At 47.3% G+C, this 23,878-nt stretch overlaps 2 protein-coding genes across 7 annotated transcripts in view; one reads left to right on the top strand and one right to left on the bottom strand.

The window, feature by feature from the left end:
* Nucleotides 1–6,623, top strand: part of LOC128843590 (SLAIN motif-containing protein-like) — an 83,218-nt gene extending 76,595 nt beyond the window's left edge. For all 4 annotated transcript variants that reach the window (XM_054040522.1, XM_054040519.1, XM_054040520.1 and 1 more), the window contains one exon: nt 5,359–6,623. In XM_054040522.1, coding sequence (XP_053896497.1) covers nt 5,359–5,425 — 67 coding nt within the window. In that variant the 3' untranslated portion in view covers nt 5,426–6,623. The remainder of the gene's footprint in view (nt 1–5,358) is intronic.
* Nucleotides 6,624–18,929: 12,306 nt separating this feature from the next.
* The window catches only part of VAMP7 (vesicle associated membrane protein 7), a 32,402-nt gene continuing 27,453 nt past the window's right edge, over nt 18,930–23,878 (bottom strand). For 2 of the 3 annotated variants that reach the window (XM_054039462.1, XM_054039461.1), the window contains exons 7-8: nt 22,578–22,670; nt 18,930–21,323 (exon numbers count right to left, since the gene is read on the bottom strand). In XM_054039462.1, the coding sequence (XP_053895437.1) occupies nt 21,261–21,323; nt 22,578–22,670 (156 nt within the window). In that variant the 3' untranslated portion in view covers nt 18,930–21,260. The remainder of the gene's footprint in view (nt 21,324–22,577; nt 22,671–23,878) is intronic. The other variant, XM_054039463.1, reaches the window with a different exon arrangement.

The following is a 23,878-nucleotide window of genomic DNA, read 5'->3' as shown; positions in this document are numbered from 1 at the left end:
AAGTGCAACTTACAAATGTTTGTTTTTGTTACATAACTGCACTCAAAAACAAAACAATGTAAAACTTCAGTCCTACTTCTTGTTCAGCCAATCCCTAAGACAAACAAGTTTGTTTACATTTACAGGAGATAATGCTGCCCTCTTCTTATTTACAGTGTCACCAGAAAGTGAGAACAGGCATTTGCATGGCACTTTTGTAGCCAGCATTGCAAGGCATTTATGTGCCAGATATGCTAAACATTTGTATGCCCCTTCATGCTTTGGCCATTATTCCAGAGGACATGCTTCCATGCTGATGATGCTCATTAAAAAAATAATGCATTAATTAAATTTGTGACTGAACTCTTTTGGGGAGAATTGTATGTCCCCTGCTCTGTTTTACCTGCATTCTACCATATATTTCATGTTATAGCATTCTCGGATGATGACCCGGCACATGTTGTTCATTTTAAGAACACTTTCACTGCATATTTGACAGAACGCAAAGAAGGTACCAATGTGAGATTTCTAAAGATAGCTACAGCACTCGACCTAAGGTTTAAGAATCTGAAGTGCCTTCCAAAATCTGAGAGGGATGAGGTGTAGAGCATGCTTTCCGAAGTCTTAAAAGAGCAACACTCCAATGCGGAAACTACAGAACCTGAACCACCAAAAAAGAAAATCAACCTTCTGCTGGTAGCACCTGACTCAGATAATGAAAATGAACATGTGTCAGTCCGCACTTCTTTGGATTCTTATCGAGCAGAACCTGTCATCAGCATGGACTCTTGTCCACTGGAATGGTGGTTGACGCATGAAGGCATATATGAATCTTTAGTGCATCTGGCATGTAAATATCTTGCCATGCTGGCTACAACAATGCCATGTGAACGCCTGTTCTCACTGTCAGGTGACATTGTCAACAAGAACTGGGCAGTATTATCTCCTGCAAATGTAAACAAACTTGTTTGAGCAATTGGCTTAACAAGAAGTATGACTGAGGGGACTTGCAGGCTCTAAAATTTTACATTGTTTTATTTTTGAATGCAGTTTTTTTGTACATAATTCTACATTTGTAAGTTCAACTTTCATGATAAAGAGATTGCACTACAGTACTTGTATTAAGTGAATTGAAAAATACTATTTGTTTTTTTACAGTGCAAATACTTGTAATAAAAAATAAATATAAAGTGAGGTCTGTACACTTCGCATTCTGTGATGTAATTGAAATCAATATATTTGAAAAAACATCCAAAAATATTTAAATAAATGGTATTCTATTATTGTTTAACAGTGTTATTAATCGCAATTTTTTTTAATCGCTTGACAACCCTAATTTTAACAAATCTCTTTTGTACATATATGGCACTTCGACAACTTCTTAAAGAGCCACACAACGGGGGGAAAGCAAGGGATATGTTTAATGCCTCAGAGCAGCTGGACCCTAAATTTCACTATTAGTAATAATACAAAATGAGTGTGCATATTGTGTTGGGAGAAGTAATATCTCCTGGCACCAAAAAGATAAACAGGGAAGTTAGCTATTTGTCCTATTTCTGCCCATGCAAATTTCCTTTTGAGTAGTATCCTGAGAAACTCTCCTTGCTAATTATTACTGCAGGGAGCAATGCTTGAGAGAATTCTATGGATGGCAGAAAATCAAATAGATTCTTCCTTCACTTTGTGATATGACATAGTGACTTCAGTATTCAGTTGGAGTTGGGATCAGCTTAATTTACACATTTCACAGGCAGAGGTGAAATGATTTGCCGAGCATCACTGAGTCAGTGGCTAGAGCAAGGAAGAGAACTCAGATCTCTTTACTCCAAGCTATTCTATCCACTGACTAGACCACAAAATTTCCCTGATGAAGGGTGCAGCTGGGGTCATTGCTAATGTGTGCTCTCCTCAGTGGAAAGCTCACATTTTTAAAATAGCTTTTTATCTTGCTTAATGGGACACTAAGGTTAAATGTAGGCCCTACATTAAAAATACTTTAACATTTAAAGTGCCTTCATAATCCTGCAAAGTGTTTCCCTCAAAACAAGTGCTGCAATACTGGTAACTTTCTTACTTCTCTCCTGATTTCCTGTGCCAGTCTGTTCTTATTAACTAGGAGGGTATTAACATCCAAAATAGCCTTTGGGTGGCCTGATTTCTCCAGTGCAAAGTGGGTGTAAAATGCTACCATTCTGATTGAGTAGTGTTATTCCCATTCTGCACTGGTGTAAATGGCTATATAAAGTATAGGGCAATGGATAGTCTGGACTCATGTCTCAGAAGAACTCAGCTGGCAAGTTTCTGTGTTTGTAATCTTTTTCTCACATGAAGCAGAGATAGAATGGAGAATAGCATTCACATGTGAATGAAAACCAAAATACAGCTGGAACATTAAAATGGAATATTATATAATCTTTATTTATATACTTGAACCAGGGCCTCCATGTGTTCTGAGCCTGCAGCTGTTGAAATTGCAACAGAATTCACCTCTTACCCCAGAATTGTTAAAAGCCTAAACATTTCCTAGCTCTTACAGCGTCTAAGATAATCTTCCAATTGCAGCTGTGTAAAGCTATGCAGAGCTGTTTTCCTGAAGTCTGCAGACAGGCTGAAACAGCTCAGAAAGGTATAACTACCCCTTCATCTTAATGGGACTGAGGGTACATCTACACTACAGGGGGGAGTCGATTTAAGATACGCAAATTCAGCTACGTGAATAGCGTAGCTGAATTCGACGTATCGCAGCCGACTTACCCCGCTGTGAGGACGGCGGCAAAATCGACTTCTGCGGCTTTCTGTCGACGGCGCTTACTCCCACCTCCGCTGGTGGAGTAAGAGCGCCGATTTGGGGATCGATTGTCGCGTCCCGACGGGATGCGATAAATCGATCCCCGAGAGGTCGATTTCTACCCGCCGATTCAGGTGGGTAGTGTAGACCTAGCCTTACTTATTACTTCAGATTTTTGAAATACAGCTATGAGGGCTGTGAAACCTAATTATGACAGCTATCTACAGGAACTAATCACAGCTTATCATTTTGATAGGAAGTCTGTCTAAATGTGCTTATTCCATAGTCCAAACCGTCTCCCATGCTTTCCTACCTGCCAAATCCTCAGTTGCCTCTACGCAGTTGCCAAAACCTCAGACCTTGTCTGACATCTACAGGGTAGTTATACTTTGTCAATGTAAATCTGTGGCACATTGAAAATGCATGGTCTGAGTAAAATAAACTGAACTTATTCTCAAAATAAATAATTGTAGGGGCTACTGTCCTGATTATATTACTCACGCTTATCCTTAAAGGGTAACTTGGGAGTTTTACTGTTGGCCTAATTCTTCTTCCACTGTAGCCAATGCTGAGTGCTTTTAAAAAATCCCAACCAAAGTAAAGTAACGCTTCCGCCATGCCCTTACCCCCCAATTTCCTGGGTACTATACCTGCCCCAAAATCCCTGTTGGCTAATTTTTGAGACTTACAATTTTTTAAAAATGTGTCTAAAAAATAATAGGCTTTTTTTCTCTACTGTTGTGGAGGAATTCACACCAACAAGAGAAACAATTAAATTACTGTGTGTAGAACAAATATTTTTCTCTGATACCTTTCAGTTGGTGATGTTACAAGTAACAAATTAACCACAATTGTCTGAATTTTGGTGTTGATAGAGGAGAAAATGAATAAGGAAGTGTTATTCACCCCTTCACATAACACAAGCACCAGGGATCACCCAATGAAATTAATAGGCAGCTTTTTTAAAACCACCAAAAGAAAGTACTATTTCACACAATAAACAGTTAACCTGTGGAACTCATTCTGGAGTTGTGGTGAAGGCCAAACCATAACTGGGGTAAAAAAAAAATTTAGGTAAGTTTATGGAAGATAAGTCCATCAATGGCTATTAGTCAAGATGATCAGAGATGCAATCCCACGTTCTGGTTGTCGTAAGCCTCTAACTGCCAGAAGCTGGGACTGGACAATAGGGGGATCACTTAATTTCCTGTTCCGTTCATTCCCTCTGAAGCATCTGGTACTGGCCAGAGGCAGATTTACAGTGAAACACAGGGTGCCCTGGCACACGCGCCCCCCCCAATGACAGGTGGCCCCAGGGCCAGGCAGCTGTGGGGGCAGAAGTTTGGTCCTAATGACTCCTGGGGCTCCTGCTGCAGGCTCTGCACCTCGTCTTCCACTTCCTCCCCCAAACGTGCCACTTTCCTGCCTCTCCCCCTCCCCAGCGCTGTTCCCCCTGCCGAACAGCCATTTGCTGGTGCTTCGGGAGGGAGGAGGAGGAGCAGGGCCGCAGCATGCTCAGGGGAGGAGGCGGAGAATAGGTGGGGATGAGACCTTGGGGAAGGGGGTGGAATCGGGGCAGGGCAGAGCAAAGGCACCCCCACGACCCAGCCCTCTGCACTGACTCGTGCACCACCCTCACACACCCAGCCCCCTGCCCTCCCTGACTCCTGCACCCCCCCACCCCTATGCACCCCTCACACCAAATGGGAGCTGCCCCAGGTGAGTGCTCCACACCTCCAGCCCTGAGCCCCCTCCTGACTCCTGGCCAGACCCTGCACCCCAACCTGCTCAGACACCCTAACTTCCTCCCAGACTCTGCACCCCCAGGCCTAAGCCCCCTCCTGCACCCTAAATCCTGGCCAGACTCCACACCCCAATGTTTTTTTTAAATTTTTTTTTTTTATAAAGCGCTCTTATCCAAAGCTCTTTACAATAGTTAGCTAACAGTACAAACAGTATTTGGAAAGATCATTAAGTGGTCTGCCGAGACCTTCAGTGATTTTCAAGTGGTCTGTGGAAAAATAAGTTGGACTACAAAAAAATCAAGGTACTTCACTTTATTTTCATTTAGTTCCTATTACTTATAGGAGGAGAATGAAGAAAAAAGGTGGGAGGAGATAAGAGAGAGTTTTCTTTTTTGGCTGAGTCCCAAGGAAGGGCCCCACTAACTCTAAATCTGCCACTGGTACTGGCACTTGTTGGAAGACAGGATACTGGGCTAGATGGACCATGGCTGCTATGTCTACCTTTAAAGCCTTTTTCAACATTACCTGAGCCTGCTGCAGAGTTTTTCCTGTCTCTTGCACTAGCATGCCACAGAACATGGGACTGGCTTTAATGGCTGTGAGTGTAACAGGGAACTATGAACTATAAGGCATGACTGTAGGGCAGGTGCTAAAATTCTGTGATAGATGGATTTTGTAAAAGCAAAAATATCAGCATTCAGTCTCAAAATTTAGAGCACGAATATGTTTCTTGGAGCATGTTTCTTATGCTTTAATGAGCATTTCATTTCTTGCTGCTTTTTTTTTTAATGTACCCCAATGTATCAAGCTGTCTGATGTGTTGACTTTTTTGTGTTTTTAAAATAGATTTCCTCAGTCAGCAAAGACCAGTCAGACAACTGCTGATGATTCCTGGAAGGATGGGTGTTACTAAGCCAACCCAAAGAAGCTGATAAACTGTCAAACATCTGTATGAAGCATACCCCCAGCTGGCTGGGCATGAGAACATTATTTTAAAATACACCTTGTCCCAGACTCATCACATAGGGAAAACATACAAGTCAGTCCTATCTTGAATGCAAATTACCCCCTTGCCTTCATTTATTTTGCAAAGAGTTTGGTCTCTTAGTGGTAGAAATAGACAACTTTTTCTTTACTGTGTTCCTACTGTTCAGAATATACTACTGAAATCTGAAAAATATCAGATGAAGACTGGTTGACGCTATGCTGTGTATCTCTAGTACAACCGTCTACCAGACCAGCAGTGTGTTGTTGGAAGAGATGTTGACTTAGATACAATATGATCTGTTCATGGGAAAATGTGCTTGGAAGGGCATAGGTGGTAATGTCTGTGCCATCAAGAAATTTCAACCCACTGTGCTAAGCAGTGGTTTGGAAATTAGAGAAATAGTTGTATAAATGTTAGAAAATGGTTTGATTGTGTTTTTTAAATTCACTTGGTGTAATTAACTTTTGCCTGAAGTTCAAAGGTTTTTTTTTTTTTTTACTTGTTCCTGTATAGAATGTTTCTTCTGCTACTTTCTATTAATGTTTGTTCTAGAAGATGAAGCAGCTTTTTATAACTCATTAGTACAGTTCAAAAAGACATTTGTATTAATGTGTGCATCACCAAGTGTAGGTTCACAAATGAAGGAGTAGTACACAATATTTGTGTGGGTTTATGAACAGGCAGTCACACTTCAATGGGTGCTACTTAAAAACTGTCAAATTTCAGTATTTGCTGTGTTCCATAACTTCACTAGGAAACACCAAACATTGGTAAGTTGAACTACTACAGGTGAGTCTGGTTCTGAATGGCCTCCCATTGAATATTGGAGAGAAGCTATTGCAGTTGAAGTGATTCCCTCCATGACCTAATTTACCCATTTGGTAACAATTACCCTTTACTGGTTTTGTATAAAACTTTTCTACTGCATTTTTTCATACGAAGGAATCTGTTCAAAATGGGTCCCTGTCCTCGGCAAACTATGGAGGCCACTGATTCAATCATATTTTCTGAAATATGCACTGGTAATAGAACTCAGCGATGTTCTCCCTGCCATCAATGTGATTTGATATTGTAGTTTAATAAAAAATGTTAAGGTGCTGAAACTAAATATGCCTTTAACTACTGAACTTCGTGGTAGTATTTTTATAAAAAAGTTAATGGGCAGAGGGACAAAATCTTCACTTTCTTAGATCTCAATACTTAATTATTTTCAGAAACATGTAGGTTTACCTAGGGTTACCATATTTCAACAATCAAAAAAGAGGATGGGAGGAGCCCTGCCCTAGCCCCACCCCTGCCCCCCCCACTTCCCGCCCCCCTCAGAACCCACAACCCTCCCCCCTCCACACTCCTTGTCCCATGACTGCGCCCTCCTGGGACCCCTGCCCCTGACTGCCCCCCAGGACGCCACCCCCTACCTAAGCCTCCCTGCTCCTTGTCCCCTGACTGCCCCCTCCTGAGACCTTCCCCCCATCCTAACTGGCCCCCTAGGACCCTGCCCCCTCCTGAGACCCTCCCCCCATCCTAACTGACCCCCTAGGACACTACCCCCTACCTGTCCCCTGACTGCCCCAACCCTTATCCACCCCCAGACAGACACCAGGGACTCCCATGCCCCATCCAACCACTCCCCACCCCCTGACAGCCCCCCTGCCCCCCCAGAACTCCTGACCCATCTAAACCCCTCTGTCCCCTGACTGCCCCCTCCTGGGACCCTGTTCCTAACTGTCCTCCAGAACCCCATCCCCTACCTAAGCCTCCCTGTTCTTTGTCCCCTAACTGCCGCCTAGGACCCTACCTGTACCCTGACTGCCCAAAACCTTACAGCCCCAACCCTCAGACAGCCCCCCCCGAACTCCCGACCCATCCAACCCTGCTCCCTGTCTCTTGACTGCCCCCTCCAGAACCTCCCTGCCTCTTCTCCGACCCCTGGTCCCCTTACCGTGCCGCTCAGAACAGAGTGCTGCAGAGCAGCGTGCTCTGCAGCAGGGGAAGGAACTCCAGACTGCCGGAGGCCCGATGCGAACGGCCGGCGATCTGCAAATGCAGGGAGGAGGGGAGTGATCTCAAGTTGCAGGGGAGAGGAGGGGGAAGTGGAGGAGGGGTTCTGGCTGTCAGAGCCCCGGGTGAGTGGCACGATTCGGCTGGCTGCCCTGTCAGCTGCGCGCGCTCTGCATGGGGTGGAAATCCGCACATTTACAAATTCCCCCTGGACGCAATTTTTAACTCAAAGCTGGACATGTCCGGCAGAATCCGAATGAATGGTAACCCTAGTTTACCACTACAGAACACTTTTAGTGTTTATTATTTGCATTACAGGCTTCTATTTAGTAATTACATATAGGTAGATTAAAATTGATGATACATTCACACTCACTCTGGAGCCTCAAATCAACTGGAATGTAATTTTAGAAAACTTCAAAGAAACATACGACTCCAGGTTATTTGCAAGGGAAAAGTTAACAAAATAGGGGCCTGGAATCATTCTCTCCTCCTATTTCTGCAGGAATCAACAATAATGGCAGAGTGTGATGACTGTGATAAACTTCAGAAGCATATAGCTTCCAAGGCCAGAAGGGATCATTGTGATAATCTTCTTGCCTGACAACCTGTAAACACAGGCACTAACACTTCCAAAATAATTCTGAGAGTATATCTTTAGAAAAACACCCACTCTTAATTTTAAAAATCCATGACACTTGGTTAATTACTTTCACTGTTAAATGTACACATTAGTTCCAGTCCAAATTTGCCTAGCTTCAATTTCCAGCCATTGGATGGTTATACGTTTCTCTGCTAGATGGAAGAGCCTTAAATCTTTGTTCCCCCCTGTAAATACTTGTACACTAATCAGATCACTCCTTAACCTTTTCTTTGTTAACCTATAAGGAGCTCAGTCACTATAAAACAGCTTTTGTAATCCTTCAGTCATTCTTGTGTGAACCCTCTCCAGTTTATCAACATCATTTTTTGAATTGTGGACACACTAGTCCAGCAGTGGTTGCATCAGCACCAAATACAGAGGTAAAATAACCTTCCTACTCACACTTGAGGTTCCCATTTATGCATCCCAGGATCACAGCAGCCCTTTTAGGCAGTGTTGCACTGGAACCTCCTATTCAGCTGTTAACAGCCATACTGGGTCAGACCAAAGGTCCATCTAGCCCAGTATCCTATCTTCCGACAGTGGCCAATGCCAGGTGTTTCAGAGGGAATGAACAGAACAGGTAATCATTAAGTGATCCATTCCCAGCTTCTGGCAAACAGAGGCTAGGAACACCATCCTCCATGAATTTATCTAGTTCTTTTTTGAACCCTCTTAAAGGCTTGGCCTTCACAACATCCTCTGGCAAAGAGTTCCACAGGCTGACTGTGTGGTGTGTGAAGAAATACTTCTGTTTGTTTTAAACTTACTGCCTATTAATTGCATTTGGTAACCTCTAGTTGTTGGGTTATGAGTAAATAACACCTCCTTATTTACTTTCTCCACACCAGTCATCATCATACTTGCCCCCCCCCCCCCAATAGTCAGCTTTTTTCCAAGCTGAAAATCTCAATCTTATTAATCTCTCCTCATATGGAAGCTGTTCCATACCCCTAATCATTTTTGTTGCCCTTTTCTGTACCTTTTCCAATTCCAACATCTTTTTTTAAGATAGGGCAACCACATCTGCACACAGTATTCAATGTGGGTGTACCATTGATTTATATAGCAGCAGTTTCTTATCTATGCCTTTCCTAATGAGTCCCAGCATTGTTAGCTTTTTTGATTGCTGCTGCACATTGAGTGGATGTTTTCACAGAACTATCCACGACCTCCAAAATCTTTTTCAGTCATTGCATCCGAAGATATTTGAGCAGCTGTGGGAGACCAACTGGCCTATATGCTTTGTTCCTAAATGTAGGGTTACCATACTTTGAGTGTCCAAAAAGAGGACACTCCACAGGGCCCCGGCCCCGCCCCCAGCCCAACTCCACCCCTTCCCCAAAGTCTCCACCCCCTCCCCTGCTTCCCACGAACATTTGATTCACGGGAAGCCTGAAGCAGGTAAGGGGGGGGTGGGGGAAGGAGGTGCGGCCCAGTCTGCCCCCCCCCCCCCCCCCGGCGTCTCCAGCCTGGGTCAGCTCGGGCCCTGGGGTGCCGGCCCCAGCCCCGCACTGCCGGTCCCCGGCCCCCGGCCCCGCACCACTGGCCCAGCCCTGGCCCCGGCCCCGCATGTCCCGATTTTCCCGGACATGTCCGGCTTTTTGGGATTTCCCCCCGGACGGGGATTTGAAGCCTAAAAAGCCGGACATGTCCGGGAAAATCCGGACGTATGGTAACCCTACTAAATGTATTCATTTACATGTGTTAAAATATTTAGTTTGCTTGTACCAGCTACCATGTAATCTCAGTTGAAGATCATTTATATTTGCAAAGCTTTGAAGGGCTAGTTCAAAATACTTTGGGGACTGAACCAACCCTCAGCTTAAGTTAATAGATTAGTTTTGTTTGGTTAGAGAACTTTTAAACACTGGACATTTTAAAGTGGGCTGTCTGAATCTTTAGAAAAACACCAAGCACTACTTGGACTGGCTGGAGTTAAATCTGGTCTCCTCCAATATCATGAAATACTTCTCTCACAAACTCACACAAATTTAGTTGTACTATACCTGATATCTTCATTTACACCAGTTTGGAGTGCCCTCAGCTGTGGAGGGGGAGCAATACTTGGTATTGGTTGTAGCTCACTGTTTAAGGCAGCTGCTCCAGGACTCCAGTTTCAGAGCACAATTGTTCAGGTTTAAAGAGGTACCTCTAATTGGATGTCTCTTTCCTAAGTGTTGTCTTTCCACCTGTTAGCTAGTGATAAAGTAGTTTGCACATGGTTACTCCGATTGAAGGCGGCGGCAGGTTTAAGGTTAGCAGGGAAAAGTAAACCATCTAAAATGGCCATGTCTGTGATTTTTGTTTCATTAGCTGCTAATGCAGTAGTTCTCAAACTTTTGTACTGGTGACCCCTTTCACATAGCAAGCCTCTGAGTGCGACCCCCCCTTAAAAATTAAAAACACATATATTTAAGACCATTATAAATTCTGGAGGCAAAGCAGGGTTTGAGGTGGAGACTGACAGCTCGCGACCCCCCATGTAATATCCTTGTGACCCCCCCGAGGGGTCCCAACCCCAGTTTGAGAACCCCAGTGCTAATGTAAGAAAACTTCATCTTTAAGAAATGCTGCTGACTTGGCTTTAATTTGAACACTTTACTTATTGACTGACAGCTGGTTACTGGCTCCTTCTCCCTGTGCTAGCTCAATCACTGGGAAAGGACCAGATATATTTCAGTTCCTTATCAGTATTTAGGGTATGTCTACACCCAGCCGCTAATTCGGTGGCTGGCAATCGAAGTTCTGGGTTCGACTTATCGCGTCTTGTCTGGACGCGATAAGTCGAACCAGGAAGTGCTCGCCGTTGACTGCGGTACTCCAGCTCGGCGAGAGGAGTACCGCGGAGTCGACGGGGGAGCCTGCCTGCCGCGTGTGGACCGAGGTAAGTTCGAACTAAGGTACTTCGAACTTCAGCTACGTTATTCATGTAGCTGAAGTTACGTACCTTAGTTCGATTTGGGGGTTTAGTGTAGACCAAGCCTTAGTCATCGAGATTGAGGCTCCTTGCCTATCTGTACCAAAATTTAACTGGGCTAGAAAAATGTAGATTAGGATGAAGGCTGCACACTGCATTTAAAAAAAATAATAAAAAAAAAACCTAGCAGAGGAGTTTAAATCCTGGGTGCTGCTTTTTTTACTACCTTCTTTTAGCTAACTGTTCCCCACACTTTCCCTCTGAGCATGTGCTAAAGGTGGCACAGGAATGTAGAAAATATTGAGTGCTTGCCAGACATGCATAAAGTCAGTTTAGCCAATGCTTGCAGAGTTGGCACTTGGATTTTCCTTTAGAACTGGAGTCCCACAGGCTTTTGGGGGCATTTTAAATGTAAGCACCCTTTAAAGTGTAAATTCTAAACTTGATTGTTCAGTTACTTAATTATCCTGAATCTGTTTTGGATTCCTGCTGGAATCTTAAGTGGTAGCCCAAATGGTGCATAGATCTTAAATACCAATTTGAGATAGGGAAAAATGAGGTATTTAAAACTCAGTTTAACATGCTTTCTGCAGAGCAAGCTCCCCAGTAAGCAATTACTGCAGCATTCCTTTAGCTGCCTGAATCAGCGGTAAAACTACTAGAAGGACATGCAAGATGTTTAGTTTAAATCAGTTATATTAAATAGAATGTTTTATGCAAAGGATGTTTTGAAGATGAAAGGGATAGCTTACAGGCATTTTTTGCATTTCCTATCAAGCCATGCCAAGCATTAAGCATGGGAAAAATCATGTATTTTCTAGTAAACAAGCTTTCTATGATGACGCAGTTTACTTTGCTTTGGACTTACAAAACAGCCCATTAACTGTATTTGCTACATTTAAAGTAATGTACAGGAAAACACTATACTTTATCAACCTGGACCAGGGTTAGCATTTTAATTACAGTAGCCTGCAAAATAAATTTCACTGTAGCGTTCAGACAAGCTACATAATGCAGTTTCCAAACATTAAGGACAACTTGTTTTTCAACCAATATGCAAGGCCCAATTCTCTGGTACCTTACACCATCTAGCTATTTATTACCTGTACAGAGTGTGTGTAACAATGGTTCTTCTTTGAGTGATTGCTCCTCTGTATTCCACAGTAGGTGTGCGTGCTCGCCACATGCACCGGTGCCACAAGTTTTTCCCTTAGCAGTACCCTGGAGTGGCGCCTATATATCGCGCTATAAGGGGAGCCACGGGCTCCCCGCCACCCTCAGCTCCTTCTTACCGCCAGTGAAGGTAGTCGGAACTTTGTGCTCCAGCTCTGCTGCAGCCCTTCTTCTCGACCTTAGTGGTACCGTTCGTGGATCGTTCTTCAGTTGTCAGAGTGGGCTCGGGGCATGCTCTGTGCCCCAGGCTTCAAGTTGTGCGACTCTTGTCGCCGTTCTATGCCCGGGAGCGACCCTCACGTTGAGAGTCTTCGCTGCCTGGGTGAGACTCACATTAGTGACCGTTGCAAGATCTGCAGGTCGTTCAAGCCAAGGACCAAGAAGGAGAGAGACTTTAGACTTCAAGCTCTCCTGATGGAGTCGGCACTGGCCCCAACACCGGTACGCAGATTGGACTCGGCACCAACTGCCATGTCGTCGGTATGTAGTGAGGCCCCTTCGACCAGTTGACGCCGCTCTCCCTCCAGAAAGCGAGGGAAGGGCCCAGCCTCGCAACGCCGCCGCAATAAGGATAAGGGGGAGGCTGGTCCCGCGCTGGGCAGCCTTCGGTCCCCCCCCCCGGGCTCAAGACCTCTGACTTGCGTGGAGCGGAGCAGCCCGGTACCGTCAGCCCAGACATCCCCACAGGTATGGATGCCGTCGACGCTGGAGGTGGTGCAGGCTGCGAAGGACATTACGTCCCTGCCCATCCCGAGCTCGCAAGCGGGTATGGGACCCAGGTCTCGAGGCAAGCCTCCTTTGGATGCCCACCAGACCTCTCTGGCCAGCCGCAGTTCCCGCTACGAGGATCGCTCCCCGCACCACTTGGCGCGCAGAGCGATCCGCTCTTCTGGCAGCTCCCAGCAACCCCTGACACTGACCAGACTGTCCAAGCTGCCGTCAGGACGGGAGTCGTGGGGACCCTCTACACCACCTGCCAGCGAGCGTAGGCACCGGGAACGCTCACCTGCAAGGCATGGGTACTGGAGCCGCTCTCAACGGGACAGACGTTATCGTTCCTGGTCCAGCTCCCACTCGACTAGATGTCACGCCAGAGGCTCCCCGAGGGCACCTCGACGTCAGGGCACCGGGCTTCATGTTGCCGTCATGGGTACCGAAGCAGTTTGTCGCGTAGGTACCAGTCCTCGATGTTGAGATCCAGGTCCCGAGGGAGACGACGTCACAGGTACCACTCCTACCATTCCCGGGGCACCGAGCGTTCTTCAGTGATCTCTGCCTCGGCACCCGTCCACCCATCCTCGGTCTGCGCCGTTCCACCGGGACACAAATTGCCATCGGGCACTCAGCCGGGCCAATGGCAGGGGACCCCGTGGAAAGGACAGTGGTGCAAGTGGGCACCGTGGCCACCGGTGCCAGCCCAGACTGAGCGCCCAGGTAGGGTGACCAGATGTCCCGATTTTATTTTGGGTCTTTTTCTTATATAGGTTCCTATTACCCCCACCCCCATCCCGATTTTTCACACTTGCTATCTGGTCACCCTAGTCCCAGGCTCCATCGGCCTCCTCCAGCTGCCCACGGGACAAGTTGGCGGGTCACAAGTCGGCAGACCCGCACCTGGACTCTGATCTGGGACTCGATGCTCCGGCACCAACCAAGGTGCCCGGCTTCGTGCGGGCCCTCTCCCCAGCACCGGATGACACCATAGCAGCGCCTCTGCCATTGGTCCAGCAGGAGGACTTCAAGGCGCACCAAGACCTGCTAAAGCGGGTGGCATCCAACCTCCAGCTGCAGGCCAAGTAGATGGAGGGTCCGTCTGATTCCCTCTTTAACTTCCTGTCCCCTTCGGCACGGGGTCGCGTGGCCCTGCCTCTGCATCAGGGTACTGCCAACATCTCAAACTCGCTGTGGCAAACTCCCGCCTCCTTAGCCCCAATATCCAAGAAGGCTGAGAGGAAGTACTTTGTGCCGGCGAAGGACCACAAATACCTTTATTCCCACTCGGCAGCCAACTCGCTCGTGGTGGAATCGATAAACTACAGAGAGCGTCAGGGCCAGCCCGTGCCCACCCCCAAAAACAAAGACGCCAGGAGACTGGACTCCTTTGGCAGAAAATTTTATTCGTCTGCTAGTTTCCAGCTTCGGGTAGCCAACCACCAGGCCTTACTGAACAGGTACCACTTCAACCTGTGGGAGTCTCTGCCTAAGTTTGAGCCCCTCTCCCGGACCGGGACAGGAAGGACTTCAAGGCTCTGGCGGAAGAGGGGGCGGTGGCGGCAGCTAAAGTGGCCCTGCAAGTGGCATCAGATGACCCGGCGGCCTGCTCAATGGCTTCCGCGATCACCATGCGCAGGGCGTCATAGCTCCTGTTGTTGGGGCAGGCGACGGAGGCCCAATCCCTGATGTAGGACCTCCCGTTTGATGGCAAGGCGCTATTTACGGACCAGACGGACATCAGGCTGCATAGGATGAAAGATTCCCGCACCACCTTGCAGATCTTGGGCCTCTACGTCCCTCTGGCTAAGGACAAGGCCAAATCACTCCTGGCGGCTCAACCTGTGAGGAGCAGATATGAGCCCCCATACAAAAGACCCAGGGACCAGAAGCAGTCCCACTTTGCCCCGCAGCCCGGACCCTCTAAGGGCAAGAGGCGGTTTTGACTGTTGCCAGGGAGACCCCCCCCCCCAATTAATAAAGTTTGTGTTCTGCAACAGATTGTCTGCCTTCCTCAGAGTGTGGTCCCGCATAACTTCGGACCAGTGGGTCCTCAGTAGCATTTCCAAGGGCTACGTGTTGCAGTTCACCTCACCCCCACCAAATCACCCGCCCTCCATGATAGCCCAGGGGGACTCGGAACATGTCCGCCTCCTGTGTCAGGAGGTGGATCGGCTGCTTCACGTGGAGGCAGTGGAAAAGGTAACCGGTACAGTTCCAGGGCAAAGGGTTCTACTCCCGATACGTCCTGATCCCAAAGGCAAAAGGGGGTCTCAGGCCCATTCTGGATCTACACAACCTGAACAGGTTCCTAACCTGTTCCAAGTTCCACATGGTGTCCCTGGCTTCTATTATCCCCTTCCTGGACCCGGGGGACTGGTACGCGGCCCTGGACCTTCAGGACGCATATTTTCACATCCATATTTTCGAGGGGCACAGGTGCTTCCTCTGATTCATGGTAGGGATGGACCACTACCAGTTTGCGGTCCTCCCCTTTGGCCTATCCACGGCTTCCAGAGTTTTCACAAAATGTATGTCCATGGTGGCGGCCTACCTCACGTGGGAGGGGGTACAAATCTTCCCTTAGCTGGACGACTGGCTCCTCAAGGGAGAGTCTCGTTTTGAAGTGGAGTCCCATGTGGAGCTGCTCCTATTGACATGCGCCGATCTGGGCTTTCTTGTGAATGAGACCAAATGAACATTAGTGCCCATTCAGCGCATAGAGTTCATTGGGGCCCTGCTGAACTCCTCGAGGGCCACAGCCTCTCCGCCCTTGGGCAGGTTCAAGACCCTAAGGGATCTCATCGCCTTGGTCATGGCCTTCCTGATGACCACAGCGAGGGTGTGTCTTTGGATTCTGGGACACATGGTGGCATGCACTTACGTGGTCTGCCACGCCAGACTCTGTATGAGGCCGCTCCAGATATGGTTGGCCTCCCAATTCTCCCAAGCTCGGGACGGTCTGGACAAAGTGCTCACGGTTCTGTCCCCGATACTGGGTTCCCTTCTATGGTGGTCTTGCCCAAGCGATATGCTGCAAGGGGTTCCCTTCAGGGAGGCCAACTCAGCCATAGACCTGATGGCCGAGGCTTTGGACCTCGGCTGGGGAGCCCACATGGGGGATGTGCAAACCTAGGGAACGTGGTCGACCCCAGACTTGTCCCTGCACATAAATGTCAAGGAACTCAGGGCGATACGGTTGGTGTGCGTGGCTTTCCTCATGCATCTCCGCGGTAGGGTGGTCAGGGTCCTCACAGACAACACCGCTGCCATGTACTATATCAACAGGCAAGGTGGGACTCGCTCTCTACCCTTCTGCTGGGAAGCCCTGAACCTATGGGAGTTCTGTATAGCCCACGATATCTCCCCGAGAGCAGCTCACTGCCCGGGCATCTGCAATACGCAAGCTGACTGCCTCTGCAATGTCTTCTCCCCCCAGTACGAGTGGTCGCTCCACTCGGAGGTCGCTCACCAACTCTTCCAAGAGTAGGGAACTCCCCAGATCGACCTGTTTGCAACCTGCCAGAACCGGCATTTCCCCCATTCTGCTCCAGGAGAGGGATGGGGGAAGGCGCGATCTCCGACGCGTTCCTCCTGAGCTCTATGCCTTTCCCCCATTCTCCCTCATCGCCAAGGTCCTTCAGAAGGTGAAAGCGGACAAGGCAAGAGTCACTCATAGCCCCCGCGTGGGCCAGCCAGCACTGGTACGGGCCCCTCCTATGCCTCTTGGCGGCCCCCCTGAGGGCACTGCCATTCCATCTGGACCTCCTCTCCCAATCTGGCTGCACTCCACCTGACAGCATGGCTGCATGAGGATGAGAACAGGTGTTTGCAGCAGATAAGGCGAGTCCTCCTGGAAAGCAGGAAGCCGTCCACACGTCGGACGTATGTGGCGAAGTGGTCCAAGTTTGCCAGGTGGGCGAGTGAGCAGGGAGTTTCCCCCTCCGCCGCACCTCTCCAGTTTGTCCTGGACTACCTCTTATCCCTTAGGGCCCAGGGTCTGGCACCTGCCTCAGTTAGGGTGCACCTCACGGCCATATTGGCCTTTCACCTGCCGGTGCAGGGGCACTTGGTCTTCTCCCACTCCATGACCTCCCGTTTCCTGAAGGGCCTTGACTGTTCATTCCTGTATGCTAGGCCCCCCGTGCTGCAATGGGACCTCAACCTGGTCTTGTCCCATCTCACGGGGCCCCCCTTTTGAATCCCTGGCCACGTGTTCCTGGTCGCGCCTCTCATGGAAGGTGGCCTTCCTCATGGCGATCATGTCAGCCCGACGTGTCTCAGAACTCAGGGCCTTAACCTCAGAACCCCCCTATATGGTTTTCCATAGGGATAAAGTCCAGCTCCGCCCACACCTGGCTTTCCTCCTGAAGGTGGTCTCCACCTTCCATATGGAGCAGAGCATCTTTCTCCCCATGCTCTGTCCTAAGCCCCATTCTTCTAACAAGGAACGCTGCCTCTACACGCTCAATGTGTGTAGGGCATTGGCTTTTTATCTGGATCAGACTAGGCCATTCTGGAAATCCTGTTAACTTTTTATTGCCTCAGCTGAGCGGGCAAAGGGGCAGCCTATCTCCACCCAGAGGCTTTCCCGCTGGATCACCTTGTGCATATGCATATGCTATGATCTGGCAGGGATTCCCACGCCATCGATCATCAGGGCACACTCTATGAGGGCTCAGGCCTCATCAGCTGCCTACGTAGCCCATGTCCCCATTCGGGGCATTTGTAGGGCGGCCACGTGAGCCTCAGTTCACACATTTACTTTGCATTACACAATCGTCTCCCAGTCTAGGGATGACTCCGGGTTCGGCAGGGCAATACTTCGTCCCGCACCCTCGTGAACTCCTACCTACCTCCAACAGGTATTGCTTGGAATCACCTACTGTAGAATACACAGGAGCAATCACTCGAAGAAGAAAGGACAGTTACCTGTTCTGTAACTGGCGTTCTTCGAGATGTGTTGCTCATGTCTATTCCCCACCCCGCCCTCCTTCCCCTCTGTCTGAGTTGTCTGGCAAGAAGGAACTGAGGGTGGGGGGAGCCCGTGGCTGCCCTTATACACGATATACAGGCGCCACTCCAGGGGTCGCTGCAGTGCTCCCCCAGTATGGGTACTGCTAAGGGAAAAACTTGTGGCACCGGTGCACGTGGCGAGCACACACACCTACTGTGGAAGAGACAGGAGCAACATATCTCGAAGAACGCCAGTTACGGAACAGGTAACTGCCCCTTCTCATGTCATCAGAGAGTTAAATGACTAAGGTGTAAGGCAGTGAATAATCTGACAGTTCCTTCCTTCTCTGGTGAATACTTCTACTTGAAGACTTAAGCTGTATTCCCACCTGCAAGAAGTGTCTTGCTGTGGGATTGAGCAGAAAGAGCTAAGCCTCTTCCCTTTCTTCTCGCACATGAAAAGGGGATGGTTGGTTTAGATTCAGATTAAGAATCTCTGCATCCTTTTTACTGAGTGTTCTCCACAAAATTCACTTCTGACAGCTTATTCCAGTGTAGCTCCTGAGGGCAACATCTGTCATGCTGAGGATGGCTATGCAAAAGTGCATTGGAGAAGCAGCTAGACAACCCTTATTATAGCCCTCATGTTAGGTGCTGTGCAAACAGAAAAAGATGGTCCAGATTTGTTTTAAGCTGTTTTTCTACTTGATTTAAGTCTATGTACCAAACTCTTCCACATGTGGAGGATTTAGATAATGCGCTTTATAGGCAAGGTAGTAGTGACTATTTTTTTCCCTGCTCAGGAGGAACCAAGTCAGTAATCAGGACAGGCAGCACTATTGCTTTTATAGTATCTTTTAGTAATTTGGCCTATTTCAGAAGCACACCAAGTTAAGTTACACAGGGTCTTAAAGAATAACTTTTCGGAACACTGCTGGGTTTAAGATTAGTGGTGCTCCTCCACCATGAGTTGGGAGCGACCATTTAATGCCAAGCTACCCTTCACAAAACTTAGCAAAGTCTGGTCATTTGCCATACAGTAAATTTATTCAAACAGGATAACTTTGTTTTACAGTAATGCCTCACTGCATTCTTTAAAACAAGAGGAAATCGTTTATATAAAAAGTATTTGTACATAAAGAGACAAATCATAGTAAATTAACAGTAACATCACCAATCCCTAAAACATGCAGAGTTGCACATTGATTGTGGGCAGTAGTGCATACTTGAAGGAGATGACCTATCTCCTGCTCTTCCCAGATGAGCCATGAATATTTCACTGATTGAGGGTTTCCAATAAACTCAGCACTGCCTCTATTCTCAGTGGTTAGTCCAACTGGTGATGGAAGTGAACTTAACATGGAGAACAGAGTCACAAATATGTTTACTTGCATGGCAGGAAGTCACTACTTACCAATTTCCAACTACCATGGATCAGATTTTGGTCTACTGAGGATAAACCCATGCATGGATGTGAATTTAGAGTACTGTTACAGAATGGAACCTGCTGAGAGATCAGTGTGTAACATACAGCAGCACAAAGGATGTGATGGGGTGGCAATTTGGTTTTCAGTGCCCCATTTCATGGGGAGCCAGTACTAAATGGCCTCAGGGATAAACTCCTCAAGGCCAGAGTGCAAAAGCTGTTCTGTACAGCACATCTGATTAACGGCACTGCAATAAGCACATGGCTTTAAATATATGCACTAGTATTAAACCTCTCTCCCTTCCTCCCACACACACATCTCCACCTTCTTAATAGTAGGAGTTAGTTTCTCAGTGCTCAGTGACTGAGCAGTGGGAAACTCTAGGGCCCAGGAGTTAGATGTGTGTGTTAAGCCATCTCGTATTTCTCATTTATCAGAGGATTTGCTTTTGTCTCCATCCCCTCCATAGGAAACAGAGCTCTTTCAAAAGAAATATTGAACAGTTTACCAATAAAAAGAGTCAGCAAGCCTTTTACACACTGCCTAGGTCAGACCTCAAGCCACTACTTTACAAATCTGCACTGTATATAACTGGACAGTGCCACCCCCATTTCAGCTACTGAGGGATTATACAGGAATTAGGATAAGGATGTCCAGATAGGACAAAGGGTTTCTAATCAAAGCTATCATCGGACACTGGACAAGTCTCTAAGGGGCTATTTTTGGCCCTGTGAGGTTCTCATAGCGGTATATTTGTCAAGGACCCCTGCCTTTGGTTGTTAACGGTGGTGTTTTGTACCACAGATAACAATCCAGAATACATATTGGATAAGAGCGTCCTTTCAGACCAACACAAGATGAGACCTAGAACTGGGATGGAACCATCAGTTACCTGTTTCTTTAACATGTGGAAGGATCTGACCAAGATGGAAACGCAAGCACATGGCACCTCAGAACACACATTCTCTTTGCAAACTAGAAAAATAGCTTGGCCCCAGTTCCATCTCTTCCATCTTGAGTAATAAGCACTTGCTGTAAGTTTATTTTGAGTGGGGGAGGATTAAACATACAGGACAGAAGCAATACTTAAAATGCAATGACAAACAGCAGCCAAGTTATCACAACCATCACCTTTACTCTATCAACTTAGTCACAGAGTAGGGGAGCTGGGCAGAATACAGAGGGTGAAAGAGGAGACATTTCAACATGCCCACTCAATCCCCACCCATCTGTACAGATGTCCAAAGAGATACCCCAAAGGAAAAAAGGGTTCCATATTGAAGAGGGAGAGGTCTCTCCAAGATCCTTTAAGGGATCTTAACATCTACTGTGCCATTCCATTTGTGACCTCAACCCATGTTTGCATTGGTGGCCCCTGAACAAGCAAGCATTTAACTCTACATAGTACATCACTTTGTGGACCAAACATGTAGGGAGGAGATGTTAATTAGATCCCAATATAGTGGCAGCAAAATGAACTTTCACCACTCTGACTACCTTCATAGACCCACCTTGAGCTCTCCAACCCCACTCATCATGCAGAGATGGAGGCACTAGCAATGCTGTTCTCTGCTTAGCATGCTCCCATTAAAGTGCAAAGCTGTACATACACACACAGATGAGCATGCACGTACCCTCTGGAGCCAGCCTTGCTGCCTGCCCAGCTGAGAAACTGCAGTTAAGACAAAAGAACAAAGAAACAAAATCCCTTCAAGTAGTTTTAAAACAGCTCTTCCTTGAGGCTGAAACTGCACTGAGGCAGTGATTTGGGGCCGCTAGTGGTGATAAGACAAAGAGAAGTCCGAAGTCCTGGAAGGATGGAAGAATGAGGTGGCAGTAGTGAAAGACAAGTTATTTTGTGGGTTGCTCCTTTGCACACGCTCATGCGCTCTCATCCTTGGCTGATCAGCACAGGCCATCTGTTTACTTCTACACACAGCTGGGCCATGAAAGCCCACCACAGGCAGCCGACACAATGATGTAGATGACGACCTGGGGGAAGAAAGCACTGTCACATGGATAGAGAATCTTTCCCATCACTTAACATTTAGTTGTCACGTACTTAGAGCAAGGTTTGGAAATCCAGACTAGGGTACTATTCCTGTCTCTGCCACCAACTTCTCCGTTGGCATTCAACAATTTGGGGAAAATCTGCCTCAGTTTCCCCAACTGCAACTCTGGGATAACACCACCCGCCCTGCAGAATGATGCAAGGCTCCATCAAGGACAGCACTGCACCTATATCACCTGCAATTATGCTTTGAGGTCCTCAGATGAAAGATGTTAAGAGCAAGAACATTTGAGAGTAAATACCTGAGGAGGAGGAGAGGCCATGACTCAGGCATGAAGCCATTTCAAGTAAGAGCAACAGGGGCACAGGGCTCCTTACAACTTAAGTCTCCACTGGGCCCAGATACTGTGAACTCACTGCTTCAGCTTCTAAGAGTCAACAAGGCAGCTATGTCCCTGTCCTCTCTTACAGGGCTATATACAGCTAGAGAGAATGGCGACAGGTCACCTTCTGGAATGCTACACTTCCTGTCTCTCTCATCTGAGACATTAAGATAGCGGACATCACCCCCACACACTGTTATGGGCAGGGCTAGAAATGGCTGGAAAAGAGAAATCCCCTCCTGGAAAAGATTTCCCATTTTTGAAAAAGGTCCTCCATATTTGGGATGGAACAAGTCAAAATGAAACATTTTTTGTGGGAAGTGATTGAGAGAATTCCATTTCGAGAGAACCAAAATGGAATGTCTGGCTTCCTGCCTGAAGGAAGCCTCTTCCTCCCCAGGAGCTGGCCTCCTAACTCCTGGGCCCTGGAACTGGCAGGCAGAAAATGTAATTGACAAGAGTTTTCCAGGCAGGCAGCCAGGAAACCATCACTTCAATTTTCTTGATGGAGAAATAGAATTTTTTGGCTAAATGAATTTTCTGCAGAAGACATTAGTTTTGGGAAAAGGGCATTTTTTGGGGGGAAATCATTGATGAAAAATTCCCGACCAGCTCTAGGCAGGATATTGCCACCTGCTCTAGTGTAAAAAGGGTAGTGAAATGCTGGTTCCTAGCCTTGGGAAGAGAACCTTCAAGAAGGAACCCATTTACCTCCATCACTAGGAGACACTGATTATTTGGGGGTTACTGTGAAGAGACATGGATGACATTTTCTAACATCCAGGCCTCACTTTAGAAAGGAGCATGTGCGTTACCTCCTTGGAAGAAAGAGGATGAAGGCTAGTAACTTACAATTGATACTACTGTGATGATGATGGTAAGCTTGAGGTTCTTCATACACATGGCTCTGGCCAGGTTCCTGCTGGTAGTTTTGAATGTGACAGACTATGAGAGAAAGACAACCCCCACTTAGTCCATGTGCCTGGTGAGCAGCCCTAGTCCTCCAGTTGGATTTCATCAAAATCCCTCCTGATCCAATACCTAATCTCCAACAGCCTGCCAAGGGGAGCAGTAGGGCAAAAAACCTAACTGGCTTCAAGACTGAACTTGGTAAGTTTAAGGAGAGAATGATATGATGAGACTGCCTACAATGGCATGTAGCCAATCTGCAACTGCTAGCTGCAAATATCTCCAATGACAAGTGATGGGATTAGATGGGGAGAGCTCTGAGTTACTACAGAGAATTCTTTCCCAGGTATCTGACTGGTATGTCTTACCCACATGCTTAGGGGTCAGGAGGGAATTTTGCCCCACATCAGATTGGTGGTGACCTTGGGGATTTTTCACCTTCCTCTGCACCATGGGACATGGGTCACCTGCAGGTTTAAAGTAGTGTAAACAGTGGATTCTCTGTAATGTGAAGTCTTTAAACCATGATTTGAAGACTTCAATAACTGAGCCAGAGGTTTGGGGTCTATTACAGGAGTGAGTGGGTGAGGTTTTGTGGCCTGCAATCTGCAGGTCAGACTTCATGATCATGATAGTCCCATGATAGGCCTTAAAGTCTATATGAGAGAGAATGAGAGTGTGTGTAAGTAAGAGATGCATTCCCTGTGCCCAACCCCGACCTCTTCATCAGCATTTACAATGAACCTGGATACTTCCAATGGATGAAATGACCTGCTCTTTAGCAGTGGGAGGTTGTATGGGGCCCCTGTCGAAGTCACTTATTTGCTTTGTCCCTTCACTTCCCCTAGGAAAGGGAGCCCCTTCCTATTCCTGCCTCTGTACCTGCAATCCTTTAGCACTGATTGTCTCAGTGGGAGAGGGGATTGGGGCCGCAAATTTCTGCACTAGTTTTCTTCCACAGAAGTGGTAGTTAAAGAGGCAACATCAAAGCTTGTGTGGGCCTGAAAATGAGCCTTGTACATGGGCACCCCTCTGCTCAGCCCTCAGCTTTTCTATGCACTGCCTGTTCACATGTCCTGTGTTGCACATACAGCCAGGCTAATCTACCCTGTTCCATTTGCAGGCCTACAATCCAGTAGTAGAGGGCATTGTGCATAGTTTTACCATTGTAAATAAATATACTAAGAGAGGTTTCAAACTGAGCAACTTTCGATACCAGCTCCCTTTTGGGTCTAGCTGACTGG

The sequence above is a fragment of the Malaclemys terrapin genome, chromosome 9 (genome assembly GCF_027887155.1).
Source record: "Malaclemys terrapin pileata isolate rMalTer1 chromosome 9, rMalTer1.hap1, whole genome shotgun sequence".
NCBI classification, from domain to species: domain Eukaryota; kingdom Metazoa; phylum Chordata; order Testudines; family Emydidae; genus Malaclemys; species Malaclemys terrapin.
Note: the sequence above shows the minus strand (reverse complement) of the source record. Positions and strands in the feature narration are given on the sequence as shown.